Source organism: Mobula hypostoma, chromosome 3 (assembly GCF_963921235.1).
Source record: "Mobula hypostoma chromosome 3, sMobHyp1.1, whole genome shotgun sequence".
NCBI classification, from domain to species: domain Eukaryota; kingdom Metazoa; phylum Chordata; class Chondrichthyes; order Myliobatiformes; family Myliobatidae; genus Mobula; species Mobula hypostoma.
This window is the reverse complement of record NC_086099.1, coordinates 195,259,885-195,273,730: the sequence shown is the minus strand read 5'-3', so window position 1 is coordinate 195,273,730 and position 13,846 is coordinate 195,259,885. Positions and strand designations below refer to the sequence as shown.

The 13,846-nt window shown below is 40.5% G+C and overlaps 1 protein-coding gene across 4 annotated transcripts in view; it reads left to right on the top strand.

The window, feature by feature from the left end:
• nrp1a (neuropilin 1a) overlaps nt 1-13,846 on the top strand; it is a 197,720-nt gene that overhangs the window by 106,577 nt on the left and 77,297 nt on the right. For all 4 annotated transcript variants that reach the window (XM_063044352.1, XM_063044350.1, XM_063044351.1 and 1 more), the window contains exons 6-7: nt 1,589-1,744; nt 6,494-6,660. In XM_063044352.1, coding sequence (XP_062900422.1) covers nt 1,589-1,744; nt 6,494-6,660 — 323 coding nt within the window. The remainder of the gene's footprint in view (nt 1-1,588; nt 1,745-6,493; nt 6,661-13,846) is intronic.

Genomic DNA, 13,846 nt, shown 5'->3' with positions numbered 1-13,846 from the left:
GCAATCCGGGGTATATTACGATTGAGGAACGTGTTTGCAGACTAGATATTGAACTTTTTACTGTTGGACTTCAGCCACATTCCACTGTGATACAACACTTGGCGGCACGGGAGGTCGTTCCTGCCTGTAGCCATCGAACGTACAGCTCCTCCCGTGGAGGGTCAGACACCCTGAGCCAATAGACTGGTCCTGGACTTATTTTCCATCTGGCATAGTTTGCATTTTGTTGTTTGATTGTTGGGGTTTTTTGTATTGCTATATTTACGCTCTATTCTTGGTTGGTGCGGCTGTAACGAAACCAAATTTCCCTTGGGATTAATAAAGTATATCTATCTATCTATCTATATGTCGGGATTTAATTCCATCTGTCCACACTCCGCCCACCTGTAGTCTTGGACAATCTTTTCCTACTTCACCGATCATACCTCCTACATCCATCATTTTGCCTTCAGTGTTCTTTGTGAAAGTCTGGAGAGGAAATTGAATCTGGTTCCAGAGGTGACTTCTAGTCCACTTTTAGTGGTCATTCTGGGAAGAGACTCACAACACTGTGACACTACCTTTACAAGTAGGACGGCAGCAGCTCACCATCATATTCTCAATGTCAACTAAGGATGAGCAATAAATGCTAATAAAAATATTCTCTTCATGTACGTTTGTATTCAGATCTGAACTCACATGGAAATAAATCTCACCCTCTCATTAACATTCCAAGCTCCTTCTTGCAGCACTGGACTCTTAATTCTTTCCCCATCCCAGCCTAAAGTGCCAAAGATAACCTCCTACAGAATATGAATCCCTATTCCCTGTACCTGGAAACTTTACCAACCTTTTGTCTCAGGATGTTGACACCCCCTTCTGACACTTATTATTAAAAATAAATAAAATCCCAACAATGAGCGTAGGAGATTTAAAAAAAATGCTCCACCCATCACATTACCTTTTTTGTGTTCTATTGTAACCTCATTCTCCAACATCTAGTAGTTTCTTTCTTAATCAAGTACCCGTGTTTCTCAAATAGTTCCAGCCGTTTGTTCTCATATTCAGTAACGGCTGTTTGAGACAATTCTCTAGAAGGAGAAAAGCAAGTGATCAAGAGATCACTTACAGTGCTAAGTTTGTGAAAGGTTTGATTTACTTGGGATGCTAAGAAGTCTTCAAGTGGAAAGAAGGAGTAGTTATGGGCCATAAAGATAGTTCCTCATACACTAAATGACAGATTTCAAGGGAATTCCTCTACCTAGAGGGTGAAAGGAATGGAGCTTACCATAACTCTAAATTGCTACAATAAATATGAATAAATTCAACGAGATAACTGCACTACAGAAAAAGAGTAGAAGATGTACTGATGTGGTTGGATGGAGAGGTGGGAGAAGCTGATGTGAAGAGCACACCAGACCTTATTTGAATGAATGGCTTCATTTGGCACTAAGTGTTCTTTTTAGTGCTTGGCAACCAGATAAATAAAGAAAGACAATTTTTCGTATAAATATTGTTATCTCTCATGTGTCTAATGAACTTTCTAATTCACAGGGAAAAATTATAACATGAACTCTTGTTTATTCTTGTCTTTTTCTCACCTTCTCAGTTGGGCTTCATATAGGACGCTACTGCGGCCAAGTTGCTCCTGAGCGCATTCAGTCTATCACAGGCATTTTGTCGTTAACACTGCACACAGACACAGCGATCGCTAGGGATGGCTTCTCAGCAAACTATTCCATTGTCCAGAAGAACTTATCGGAAAGTGAGTATAAATTATGTGATTGTCATCACTTAGTTTGGATGGGTTTCTTTATTCATTGTTGGAAGATATCAAACACATCAGCATTCTGAGTACAATTATATGGAGCACATGCGACTCTAATGTTTAATCTTGAAAATGTGGATTCACTCATGTTCGACAACATTCCTTGCAGACCCTACTAAACCAAATATTGCCAGCAGCAAGTCAAAATAAAAAAGCAATCCTGTTCAATAACATCTTGCTTCCATATAATGCCCTAGTGTGCTTTACAAGACAATACTCATCCAAAATTTGATAGAGACATTGAAGGAAATATCATTAACTGAAATACAGCATAAAAGGTATAGATGATACAGTGTAGCAAAGCAGCAGTTTAGGAAACACTTTTAGCTATAGTGAAGCAAACCTGATAAAATTAGGAGAGGCAATTCTGAATATAGTTCTGGAGAACGTGGCTGGACTAGTGGAAGGACTATCAGTGGAGAGTATTATGGAGAGGTGATCATGATTCAATATGAGTCATAGGAAAAAACAAAGGCAAAACTGGGAAGAAGGATCTAGGGCCAGTTTTACTGCATTGAGGCAATAGTAGAAAAAGTGAACTTTAAGCAGTTGTCTATAGATAAGTCAACCTGAGAGCAATGGGAGACATTCAAGTGGCAAGTTAGTGTAGCAGTAAGCGTAATGCTTTACAGTGCCAAGATTAGTGATCAGGGTTCAATCCCCACCACTGCCTGTAAGGAATTTGTATGTTCTCCCTGTGACCACGTGGGTTTCCTCCAGGTGCTCTGGTTTCCAAAGACATATGGGTTAGGGTTAGTAACTTGTGACCATGCCATGTTGACACTGGAAACATGGCCATGCTTGTGAGCCACCTCCAACACATCCTCTGACTGTGTTGGTCAGTGACATGAACGATGCAGTTCACTCTATATTTCAATGTTTCGATGCACATGTGGCAAATAAAGCTAAACTTAATCTCAAGAAGGTGAAGGTGAAGGAAGAATGTTTGCACACAACAGGAAACAGTGAATTCCAAATCCCTCCCACTTCCCACTAGATAACAAGGTCCAAAGAAAGTAGGTTAAGGTAGAAGGAAGCACTTGTCAGACTCAATCCAACAGAAAATCTGGAAGAGAGTAGAAAATGTAAGACAACACAAAAAAAAAGGGAAATCAAGAAAGCAAAGAAAAGGTATAAAAATATCAGCAGTAAATTATTTTTATAAGTCTCAAAATTTAGTTTAAAATTAGGTGATAACTAAGGAAAGAATCTGACCTTTTACAGACCCAAAGGATATGGGGATAGGTAATGTGGGTAACTTCAAAATTAATATTTCATGACTGTCTTCAGACAAAACCAGAATGATGTCAATTTGCAGCTATGGTGAAATACTTGAAGAGATAAATTGAGTAAAACAGGAAGCAGGGGGTTTATGGTCTATGAAAAGTCATCAGGCCCAGATGAAATGTGTTCCAGCTTATTGGTTGAAGAGTGAGTGGGCGTGTTGAGGAGATGATCAGTGATTTGGGAGAGGATTGGATTGGGCTTAAGGACCTTGGCAACAAAAGGAGTGTGTGACTGACCTTTAATGAAACCGATCACTTGAAGGAAGATGGATGCCTCCAGCCTCCTGGCAACATCTCAACAAAGCAAAAAGCAAGCACATCCAGGAAAATGTGTGGGTGTGAAATATAAGACTTCACTTGACTATAATGCTGGCCTAATACCCCACTCTTCAGCAATTGTGGAACAAGAAAGTAGCTAAGGAAGTAGAAGAAAATAAAAAATACAGAATATCTAAATAATAAATTCCAGTTTGACCAAGCTTGACCCCTCTCTATGGCAATTTATGTCTGTATATTGTAAGCAATATGCTGGAGGTAATGCATGATTTTATAACAAATATTTTAAAGTTATCATATTTCTTTCTAAATTAAAGCACCTTTTGTTTTTTTTTACTACTGAGGAAGCAATATAAATCTATTGAGTTGAAGTTTTGTTACTGATCTCTCAACTCAGTTTGGGTTTGGATAGTAAAATTTGAAATGTATCATGGGGAAGATGAACACATTTCTGTGGACACCCCATGGTCAACTCCTCGTATTAAGCAGCAATAACCCATAAGGGGCCTAGAGCAATTTTTCTTCTGCTTGATGTACATTGTATAAGTGTCCCTGATTTTTTTTAAAAAAGTGAGATTTCATTTATATTACATCTCATTACATCCAAGAGATACACAAAAAGAGAGTCTGACGCAACAAATTAATTTTGAAAGGAAGTATCCACTCATTGTTGGAAAGCAGGGCAATTAATTAGAAGGAAGGAAGCTTTCACTGCGAGTGAATGTGATAAATGGTTAGTTACTCTGCTTTCCATGATATACATTGAGAGAGAAACTAGTTTTCTTTTGCTTCTTGCAAAGGAGGATTTTTTTTTCATCTATCTTATAGGGACTTGTTTAATGTCTCACCTGCAAGGTGACAACTCTAGTAATGGCTTGTTGAACACCTTGAGATATTTTGCCTTATTATATTTTGCCACCCTGATAAATTAGTGCATTAAATGCAAGCTTATATTGATTTTTAATGAAAGTCTTCAATAAGAAGCAGGCCTCGTTTGAACATTAGTGTTAGTGTCCATTTTTTCTGCCTTTGTTATGATGCTCTTCATCTAGTGTTCCGGAGAGGATTGACAAAAAGCCTCTTAATGTAGGCCAGAAACAACTAAGCGAGATTCAAAGAAGAAATTTCAGGCAGAAGGTATTAAGTTTCAGATTCGGGCAGCATTAATTATGACCTTCGTTGAACAAAAATTATAGTGAAAGCCAGAACCCGGAAGGACTGCCTCTCTATAATGAATCATGTCAAGCTGACAGAAATGGTGCAAATTGTATAAACAGCCATAGCCGATGTCTAAAGTCTGACAAGCTAGCTTTTTTGAAATAGCATTTGGTTTGGCAGGACAGTTTAAATATGTATCTGAGGCTATGTCATCCTCAGTATTGCTGGAAGGTTAATATTGCAACACCATGTGGAGGATTTTAACACTTATCCTTTAATTCTCCCTGTTTGATATTGTTGGTGCTCCTCTGATCAGAACAAAGCATGTGGCAGACCATTTTACCAAATGTGGTTACTGACCACTATCAGTGCCACCTGTTTCTGCCATTTTATCGTCCACTATAAAAGCCAGTCATGTGAAAGGATGCTTTGCAAGAATTTTTGACAATTCCTCATAAATCAATAAAGAGTGATTCTGTTGAATTATAATGTTAAAAGATTGGAAGATGAACACTTTGCGTTGCTATTGGCAACCCGGTGTGTGCAGTTCATCTCTTAATGCTTTAGTGCGGCAATCCTGTCAATTGCAGACTGAAGCTCAAATGCCAAAAAAAAACTCTGAACAAAGATAGATTTGAGATTGGCACAAGGGAAGGAACTTTTTTTTTAAATACAGTACTTTGAAGTTCTCCAGTACTGTTCAGCTTGAAGCAAAACGATTTTGAGTTCATCTCCAGGGGATGTATTGATTTATAAGTATTGACATGTTAAAATATTATGGAAGGAGACTATTCAGTCTATTGTATGTGAAGCTGAGCAAGGTGCGCCTAGTATACGAGCAACTGTCAATTTTCATTAGTAGTTCCGGTTCATTAGTTTAGGGAGGCACGGTAGCGTAATGCTATTACAGTGCCAGTGAACTGGGTTTAATTCCACCGCTGTCTGTAAGTAGTTTACACGTTATAACAGTGCGTTTCCTTCAGATGCTCCGATTTCCTCCCACCTTCTAAAGATGTGTGAGTTACTAGGTTAATTAGTCAAATGTGTGTAATTGGGGAGCACCAGCTAGTAGGGCCAGAAGGGTCTGTTCCAGTGTTGAGTCTGGAAAGATAAGTTCCATATCAATGCATATTTTATTTTAACATCAGTGTTGTTTTGTTCCATCATGACCTTTCTGCTCATACAGTCAAAAAGCACCGCAATCCCATTGGTCTGAAATTGACTTCTATAACCAAACACAGATATGGCAAAAGTCATACCCGGTTCCTGCACTTGTTTGCTGTCCAGTGTTCCCACAACTAGATTTAAACAGTGCTGTTCAGTAAAGCATTCAATCCACACAGGGTAGACACAAACTCAAGACTTTAGAAAAGATGGAGGAGAGTTCTTCAGAAAGCCTGCATAGATAAGGGGCACAAACAGTTAAAGGCATTAATTGCCAATCTCAGGTCAAAGTAATTGAGGGATTCACAACACAAAGGTGAAGTTTATGGAGGGCGGAGGAAGAAAACACTCTGTCCTGGGATTAGGTGTCTGGTGATGTTGAATGCAAACAAATTCCCCACAAACAAACAATTAACACATTCAACAAGATTTTCCTTGGAATTGCTCTCATTCCACTGGCATTAGACTGCTGCAGACATTGAAGACATGAGATTATTAATGTCCTCCCACTGAACAAATCCCAGCAGATTGAGAGCAGCCCCAGGAGTTTTACTGGCCAGTGTCCAAAGCTGTACATGAATACTTCGCCACGGGTATCGACAACAGTACTGAGAAGGGAGATAGGTGGTTGAAATGATAACCAAATTCAATTTATATTTCAGAATTCTTTACAGCAGATTTAAATAATACAAAGAACAAGGAAATAATCAGTTTCAGAGGTACAATTGTGCTAAGCATCTAGTTCATGAGTCACAGTAATAAGAAGAATTTATATTTGTGTGTTATCTGTTTTTATGTTCAGATTTTCACTGTAATGAATCACTTGGCATGGAATCTGGCAAAATTCATGCAGATCAAATTTTGAGTTCCAGCGATTACAACGTATACTGGTCATCGGAAAGATCAAGACTAAGTTACCCGGAAAACGCGTGGACACCATCAGAAGACTCTAACAAAGAATGGATACAGGTAATCACAACTACAGGATTTCACTTGGCTCAGAATGTCATGAGTAAAGCAAGGTCTGTGCCCTGTTGTTATTTGAGAGGTTTGCAGCTGAAGACAATGTCCAGCTTTGAACTGCAAAGGAAAATATCTCTAATCCAAACTTCAAAGAAGATTTCTGACTGTGTAATTTTCTGCAATCACAATCACAAACCTGAGACCCAAAGGAAAATACCATATAGCACACTGTCATCAGTTCCATCATTTTTCTCTCTGTTTTAACCAGCAAAAATCGTATCTGTCATGCTGAGAAATCAGTGCTGGGGATGGGTAGCCCAGTATTGTCATCTACCTCTCCCCCATCAGCTACTGGGAGCACCCTTTGACATGGATGATATCTGTATGCTTTCTACTCCAACTGGGTGATAGTTTCCACATCACCACTGGGGAAACGTTGTTCTGTATTGACAGTGCATATATACAGGCAAGGAGTGCATCACACTCTGCTGTCAATGTAATTTTGTGGAGTTGCTGACAAGTCATCAGCCCATGCTATATTCTCCCCACTTCCATTGACCTGAATGCTATAATATTGTTTTCATTTGATAAAGGGGAGATTTTGAGTCCTTAGCTATGAAATTGCCTTGAATTTTGAAAACAGAAGTAGCCTATATGATTGTAGAAATGACACTTGTGCTGGGCAAGCACCACAAGAATTGTTTTGAAGTTGGTTGAAGGAGATAATTAGAAACGATTAAGGGGTAAAGTGGGCAATTCTCAAAATTGGCTGCGAGAAAATAGGAAAAAAACAGATTGTTTCCAGGGGTAGGAATTGAAGGGGAAATGTCTTTCTTTGGAATCAGAATGAATAGTTTGATAGGTTATCAGTGGAAAGGCATATGGAGGAAAATTGAGACAGGCTGGCTAACTAGGATTTATTACTGATGTGGATGATAAACGTAACTAGTTAGGCTGTTTCCCCATTGTTACTTGGCAAAGTATTGGACTGGTTATAGGGGAATACTAATTTGATCCATTGGGTACATTTGCATCTTTACACATATAATTCACATAGATAGCTAGTAAATAAAAAGGTTCTTGCTAAGCTGCATTTGAGTGATGCATTTGTAATGGTGAGCTTAAAACCTGAAGTGAGTTTGACAATATTTATTACTGAGGTTTGAATGTGATTAATAATAACAGAAGCCACTATTCTAACATGAAAGATTAAACGTTTAAAAGATTTTTACAAAGTAATTTTGATGGTGAAGTGCAATTCAAAAGATGAAAGAAGAAAACATACCTTTGGAAAATAAAATTATTTCCATTGGGAATTTTCAGACAGAAAAGTTTTAACATTTTACAGACTAATACAAATGTGTTACTGGGAAGTCTGGTGGTGTCCATTTCCTTGCTATTCAAACTTCAGCTACTTCAAAGCATAGAATGGGCAATATTCCAGAGAGTGCATCCCAAGCATTGCCCGTGACTGAGACACATGGCCACAGGGGCCCAGAAAGGATGGTCTAAGCCCTGGTAACGCCATTCTCTTAATGTTTACAAGTCTCAAGCAGTCAGCCAGGAGAGACCTCTTTGATATCCTTCCCAAAAATCTTGGAGCATTTTTGTTGTTGGGGATGGCAGCACACAATCATCATATCACTGTTTTGTAATGTGGTCTCAGGGTTTAACTTGTGTAGGCTATAAATATAGTTGGAACGATTGATGTCTATTAGCTCCTGGATTCACTCTCATTTTCAAAGTGGTGGGGGGAAATGAGGCAGCTGTTGGCTAATCCTGGAATTCAGCCTGGTCACAACCTTCCCAATGGGGTGACAGCAGACTTTTAAATCATTTTGCAATTATAATGTGCACACAGGCAGAACATCTTTCAAAAAAATTATCAAATCAACTAATTTTACAGGACAAAATAAACATGTATCCATCTCAAAGCACAAAGAACCACAATACTTCTAATGTAATAGCAGGCCTAATCTCCAGAACCAATCAGCTGTCAGGGTAAGAGGTCCCACATCTGTTTTCAGTCTAGGTCTAATTCTGCTCTTTGTATTGACTTTATAATTTAAAGCTCTGTTTTTATTAATCTTACAGTAGGGGCCCAAGGAAGATAGACATGAAATTCATTACTGAATTTGGTTGTATTGATTCAGATTAAGGGCCATCCTTGAGATGCCAGAGAGTAGCGTGTCTTTGTTGTCAGCTAGTTAAACTGCATCTTGTAAAAAAAATATAATTTGTTATGTCCTTTTCAACTACAAAGATGTTCAAACCATGTGCATTTTTCCATCAGGAGCCAAACTGATTTAAAGGAAAATCATCTTCGCAGGAAAAAGAATGTGTTTGCTGAACTATAGGGGAAAATAAACACCCAGAAATACTTACAAGTGTTTGTATTTTCAAAAAATGAAGTCTCAGTGTTTGAATATTAATGTCAATCTTATATTAGTTACCCATTGCCATGAACTCAAGAAGATAATTCAGATTCAGATTCATTTATTTATCAGATGTATATGAAAACAAAGAGTGAAATGCATTATGTCTGTTAACAACCAAACACAGCCTAATGATGTGCTGGGAGCAGCCCATATGTCACCACACACTCCAATGCCAGCAAGGCAAGTTCACAATGTTCAGCAGAACAACACAAGCAACAATAACAACAACACAACCACAGCAACAAAACCCGCCCCTCCAACCCCTCCCCCCCCCCCACACACACACACACACACACGTCCCTATTTGCAAGACAGACTGCTTCCAGCCTCCACAGTCTTGCAAACATTGGGCCTTCAACTTCTGGACATGTTCACCAGGACTTCCACTATCTCAACTTCCAGACTGGCTGACCTTAGTTTTCAATCGTCGGTATCAAGCCCTGGACTTAATGATCATGTGACCCTAAACTCTGGAGCTCTGAACCTGGGAGTTAACCAGCCCTTCTCCATGGGATCAACCAACTTCGGTCATAAACCATGTAGATCATTGGACTTCATCCAACTGACCTGATACCCATCCATGGTGAATGCTGGCCTTCAACTGTGGAACGCTCTGATTAATCTCAATCTTCCCCTCATCTGTGTTCCTAAACCCTAATCTGACCCTTAATCCCCATGTCTCTGAACCATCCTTACGAACATAAGAACCAATTACGTCTGAGCCACAACCTCAATAGACATCGCAGCTCAGCACCATCTTGATCAGAAGAATTTAGTGGCTGATCTCAGTGGAGGCCATCTGGAAAGTCTCTCTGAAAAAACCCACAATGGAAGAGTTGAATTTTCACACCACACCCATTGCTTATTGGTGATTATAGATGGTCTCTTTCTTAAACCTGGTTGTCTATGTAATGATAGCTGCAAAGTGACAAGTGCCAGTATTTTGACCTAATCATAATCTAGGAACATCTGGATAGCAAAGATGCATACATTAGGATGTTCTTTATCAACTACAGCTCAGCACTCAATATAATCATCCCCTCAAAACCAAGTAGAAAGCTTCAAGATCTTGGTCTCGATACCTCCTTATGCAATTGGATTCAATTTCCTCACATGCAGACCCCAGTCAGTCTGGATTGGCAACATCTCCACAATCTCCTTCAGCACAGGTGCACCACAAGGCTGCTCTACTTTATTTACACTTATGACTATGTGGCAAAGCATGGCTTCAATGCAAATATTTGAGTTTGCTGAAGACACCCGCTGCCATTGGCAGAATCAAAGGTAGTGATGAGTCAGCTTATAGGAAGGAGACTGAAAATCTAGCTAAGTGGAGCCACTACAACAGTCTCTCACTCAATGTCAGCAAGACCAAGGAGCTGATTATTGGCTGTGGAAGGAGGAAACTAGAAATCCACGAGCCAGTTCTCATTGGGGGATCAGAGGTGGAGAGGGTCAGAGGACCTGTCCTGGGACCAGCACATAAGTGCAATTACAAAGAAAGCATAGTAGTGCCTCTATTTTCTTTGAAGTTTGCACAGATTCATCATGGTATTTAAAACTTCGACAAACTTCTATAGATGCGTGGTAGACAATCTATTGATTGGCTGCATCACAGCCTGGTATGGAAACATCAAAGCCCTTGATTGGAAAATCCTGTAAAAAGTAGTGGATACACCCCAGTCTGTCATGGGTAAACTCTCCCCACCAATGAGTACATCTACACAGAGTGTTGTTGCAGGAAAGCAGCATCTATCATCAGGGACCCCGACAACCCAGGATATGCTCTTTTCTCACTTCTGCCATCAGTAAGAAGGTGCAGGAGCATCGGGACATGCACCACCAGGTTCAGGAATAGTTATTACCCCTCAACCATCAGGCTGTTGAATGAGTGAGATAACTTCACTCAACTTCCCTTGCCCAATTACTGACCTTTTCCCACAACCTATGGATTCACTTTCAAGCACTCTTCATCTCATGTTCTCAATATTTATATTATGATTATTTTTCTTTTGTATTTGCACAGTTTGTTGTATTTTGCACATTGGTTGTTTGTTCACTCTGTTAGGTGTGGTCCTTCATTGATTCTATTATGGTTTTTGGATTTACTGAGAAAGAGGAGAAAGAAAGGAAGAAAATAAATTTCACGGTTATATATGATGACATATATCTACTTAGATAATAAATTTACTTTGAACATTGAACTTTAAGTAATACATTCTCCTCTTTTGATAACTTTCCATAGTTCACTAGTTCAAGTTCAAGTTTAATTGTCATTCAACCATACATGAATGCTCATGAAGACAGTCAAATGAAACACCGTTACTCCAGGGCCAAAGTCCAAAACACAGTACCAACAATCATACACAGCACAAGGCACATATAGCACATATAAGATAGTGCCATGATCCTCTCCCTTCTCCAGCCTTGTATCCCTTTTGTCAATCAACTTTCCAGCTCTTAGCTTCGTCCCTCCCACTCCTGTCTTCTCCTATCATTTCGGATCTCCCCGCTCCCCCTCCCACTTTCAAATCCCTTACTCACTCTTCCTTCAGTTAGTCCTGACGAAGGGTCTCGGCCCGAAACGTCGACTGTACCTCTTCCTATAGATGCTGCCTGGCCTGCTGCGTTCTCCAGCATTTTGTGAGTGCCATGAATGTTGCAGCAGTCTGCAGCAGACCACAGTACAGCTTGTTTTTTGCCAAGCGAACAATGGGGGGCAGCACTGACTCCAGTTTTGATGCTGCACTACACCGCCTTCAGTGGAGAGCACCAATTCAGACAGCTCTCTGCTGGGCGGCTGTCAATGGGCGACGCCCCGGCTTGAGGCCTTGTCCTCACTACGACTGAGGCCCCACAACTCCTTCACCATATCCTCCCATCGCCCACCGATAAATCAGTCAATTGGACTTGCAGCGTTCCGCATTACAATGTTGATTGGCCTTATGTCTAGCGATGACAAGACAACCTACAGAGGAGGCATTAACACCCTGACACAGTGCTGCTAAGATAACAACCTCTCCCTCAAGGTCCAAAAAACAAAAGAGCTGATCGCAGAGTATAGGAGGAATGGAGATTATAGGACGCCCAGTCAACATCGATGGGGCTGCAGTTGAGAGGGTGAGTTCCTCAGTATACACATCACCGAAGATCTCACTTGGACTGTACACATTGGCTGTGTGGCAAAAAAAAAGCACAACAGCGTCTCTTCCACTTCAGGCTACTAAAGAAGTTCTGCATGAGCCCCCAAATTCTCAAGACCTTCTACAGGGGCACAATTGAGAGAATCCTGACTGGCTGTATCTCTGCCTGGTACAGGAAATGCAAAAACCTTGATTGCCGGGCTCTGCAGAGAGTGGTACAGACAGCCCAGCACATTTGTGGATGTGAACTTCCCTCCATTGAGGACATTTACAGCAGCAGGTGCAGAGTGAAGGCCTGGAAAATCATTGGGGTCACCAGTCACCCCAACCATAAACTGTTTCAGCTGCTTCCGTCTGGCAAACGGTACCGCACCATTAAAACCAGGACCAGCAGAATACGGAACAGCTTCTTTCTCCAACCATTAGACTTATAAATTCACATGTCTGAACCCTGCAACGCCGTCATAACACAAAGATTTTTACTCCGTCATATTATGGGGCGGATGTAAGATTTAAATAAATCCTATTCAATTAAAATGTCCAACAAAGTGTTGCCATCACAAGGAAAGCGACTAAGATGATCACTCGGTGTTAAACTGCACACTGCCTTCACACACCAACTCCTCCGACGTCTCCCTGTCACAGGCAGCAGCATGATCCGCATCGTCCAGCTCCTTCAGTTTCTCCACCAAGAAGCAACCCTTCGATGGGGTATATCTGACATACATTAAGTTCTTAATGTCCAGCAGGGCCTTGCAATTGTTAAAAAAATATGTTTAAAAGGGACAATAACACCTTTGGTTGGCCGCGAAGAATCAGCTGTGATCGAACGCGCTGCCATCTAACTGGAAGTCACCAGAAGCAACATGTCTCTTCACAAATAGAATGAGCCTTAATACTGAAGTGATAGAGCTCATGGTTAAGAAACTGGACTAGCAGCTTGAATATTTGCATGGACAATTAAAGAGTGACATGGAGAATATACAGAATTGTGAACAGTTTTGGGCTCCTCAACTAAGAAAAGAGGTGTTGGCATTGGAGAGGGTTCAGAGGAGGTTCACAAGGATAATTCTGGGAATGAAAGGGTTATCATACGAGGAATGTTTGATGGCTCTGGGTCTGTACTCGCTGGAATTCAGAAGGATGAGGGAGGATCTCATTGAAACCTTCTGAATGTTGAAAGGCCTAGTCAGACAAGATGTGGAAAGGATGTTTCCCATGGTGGGGAAGTCTAGGACAAGAGGGCACAACCTCAGGAAAGAGGGGTGCCCATTTAAACAGAGATGTGGAGAAATTTCTTCAGTCAGAGGGTGGTGAATTTGTGGAATTTATTACCAAAGGCAGCTGTGGAGGCCAGGTTGCTGGGTGTATTTAAGGCAGAGCTTGATAGGTTCTTGATTGGACATGGCATCAAAGATTATGGGGAGAAGGCCAGGGAATGGGGCTAAGGAGGTGAAAAAAGGATCAGCCATGATTGAATGGCGGAGCAGACTGGATGAGCCAAGTGGCCTAATTCTGCTCCTACGTCTGATGGTCTTATGATCTAATTGAATAATTCAATAAATCTGGATATGTTTCAAAGCAAATCACAATAACTATTCCATTTTTTAA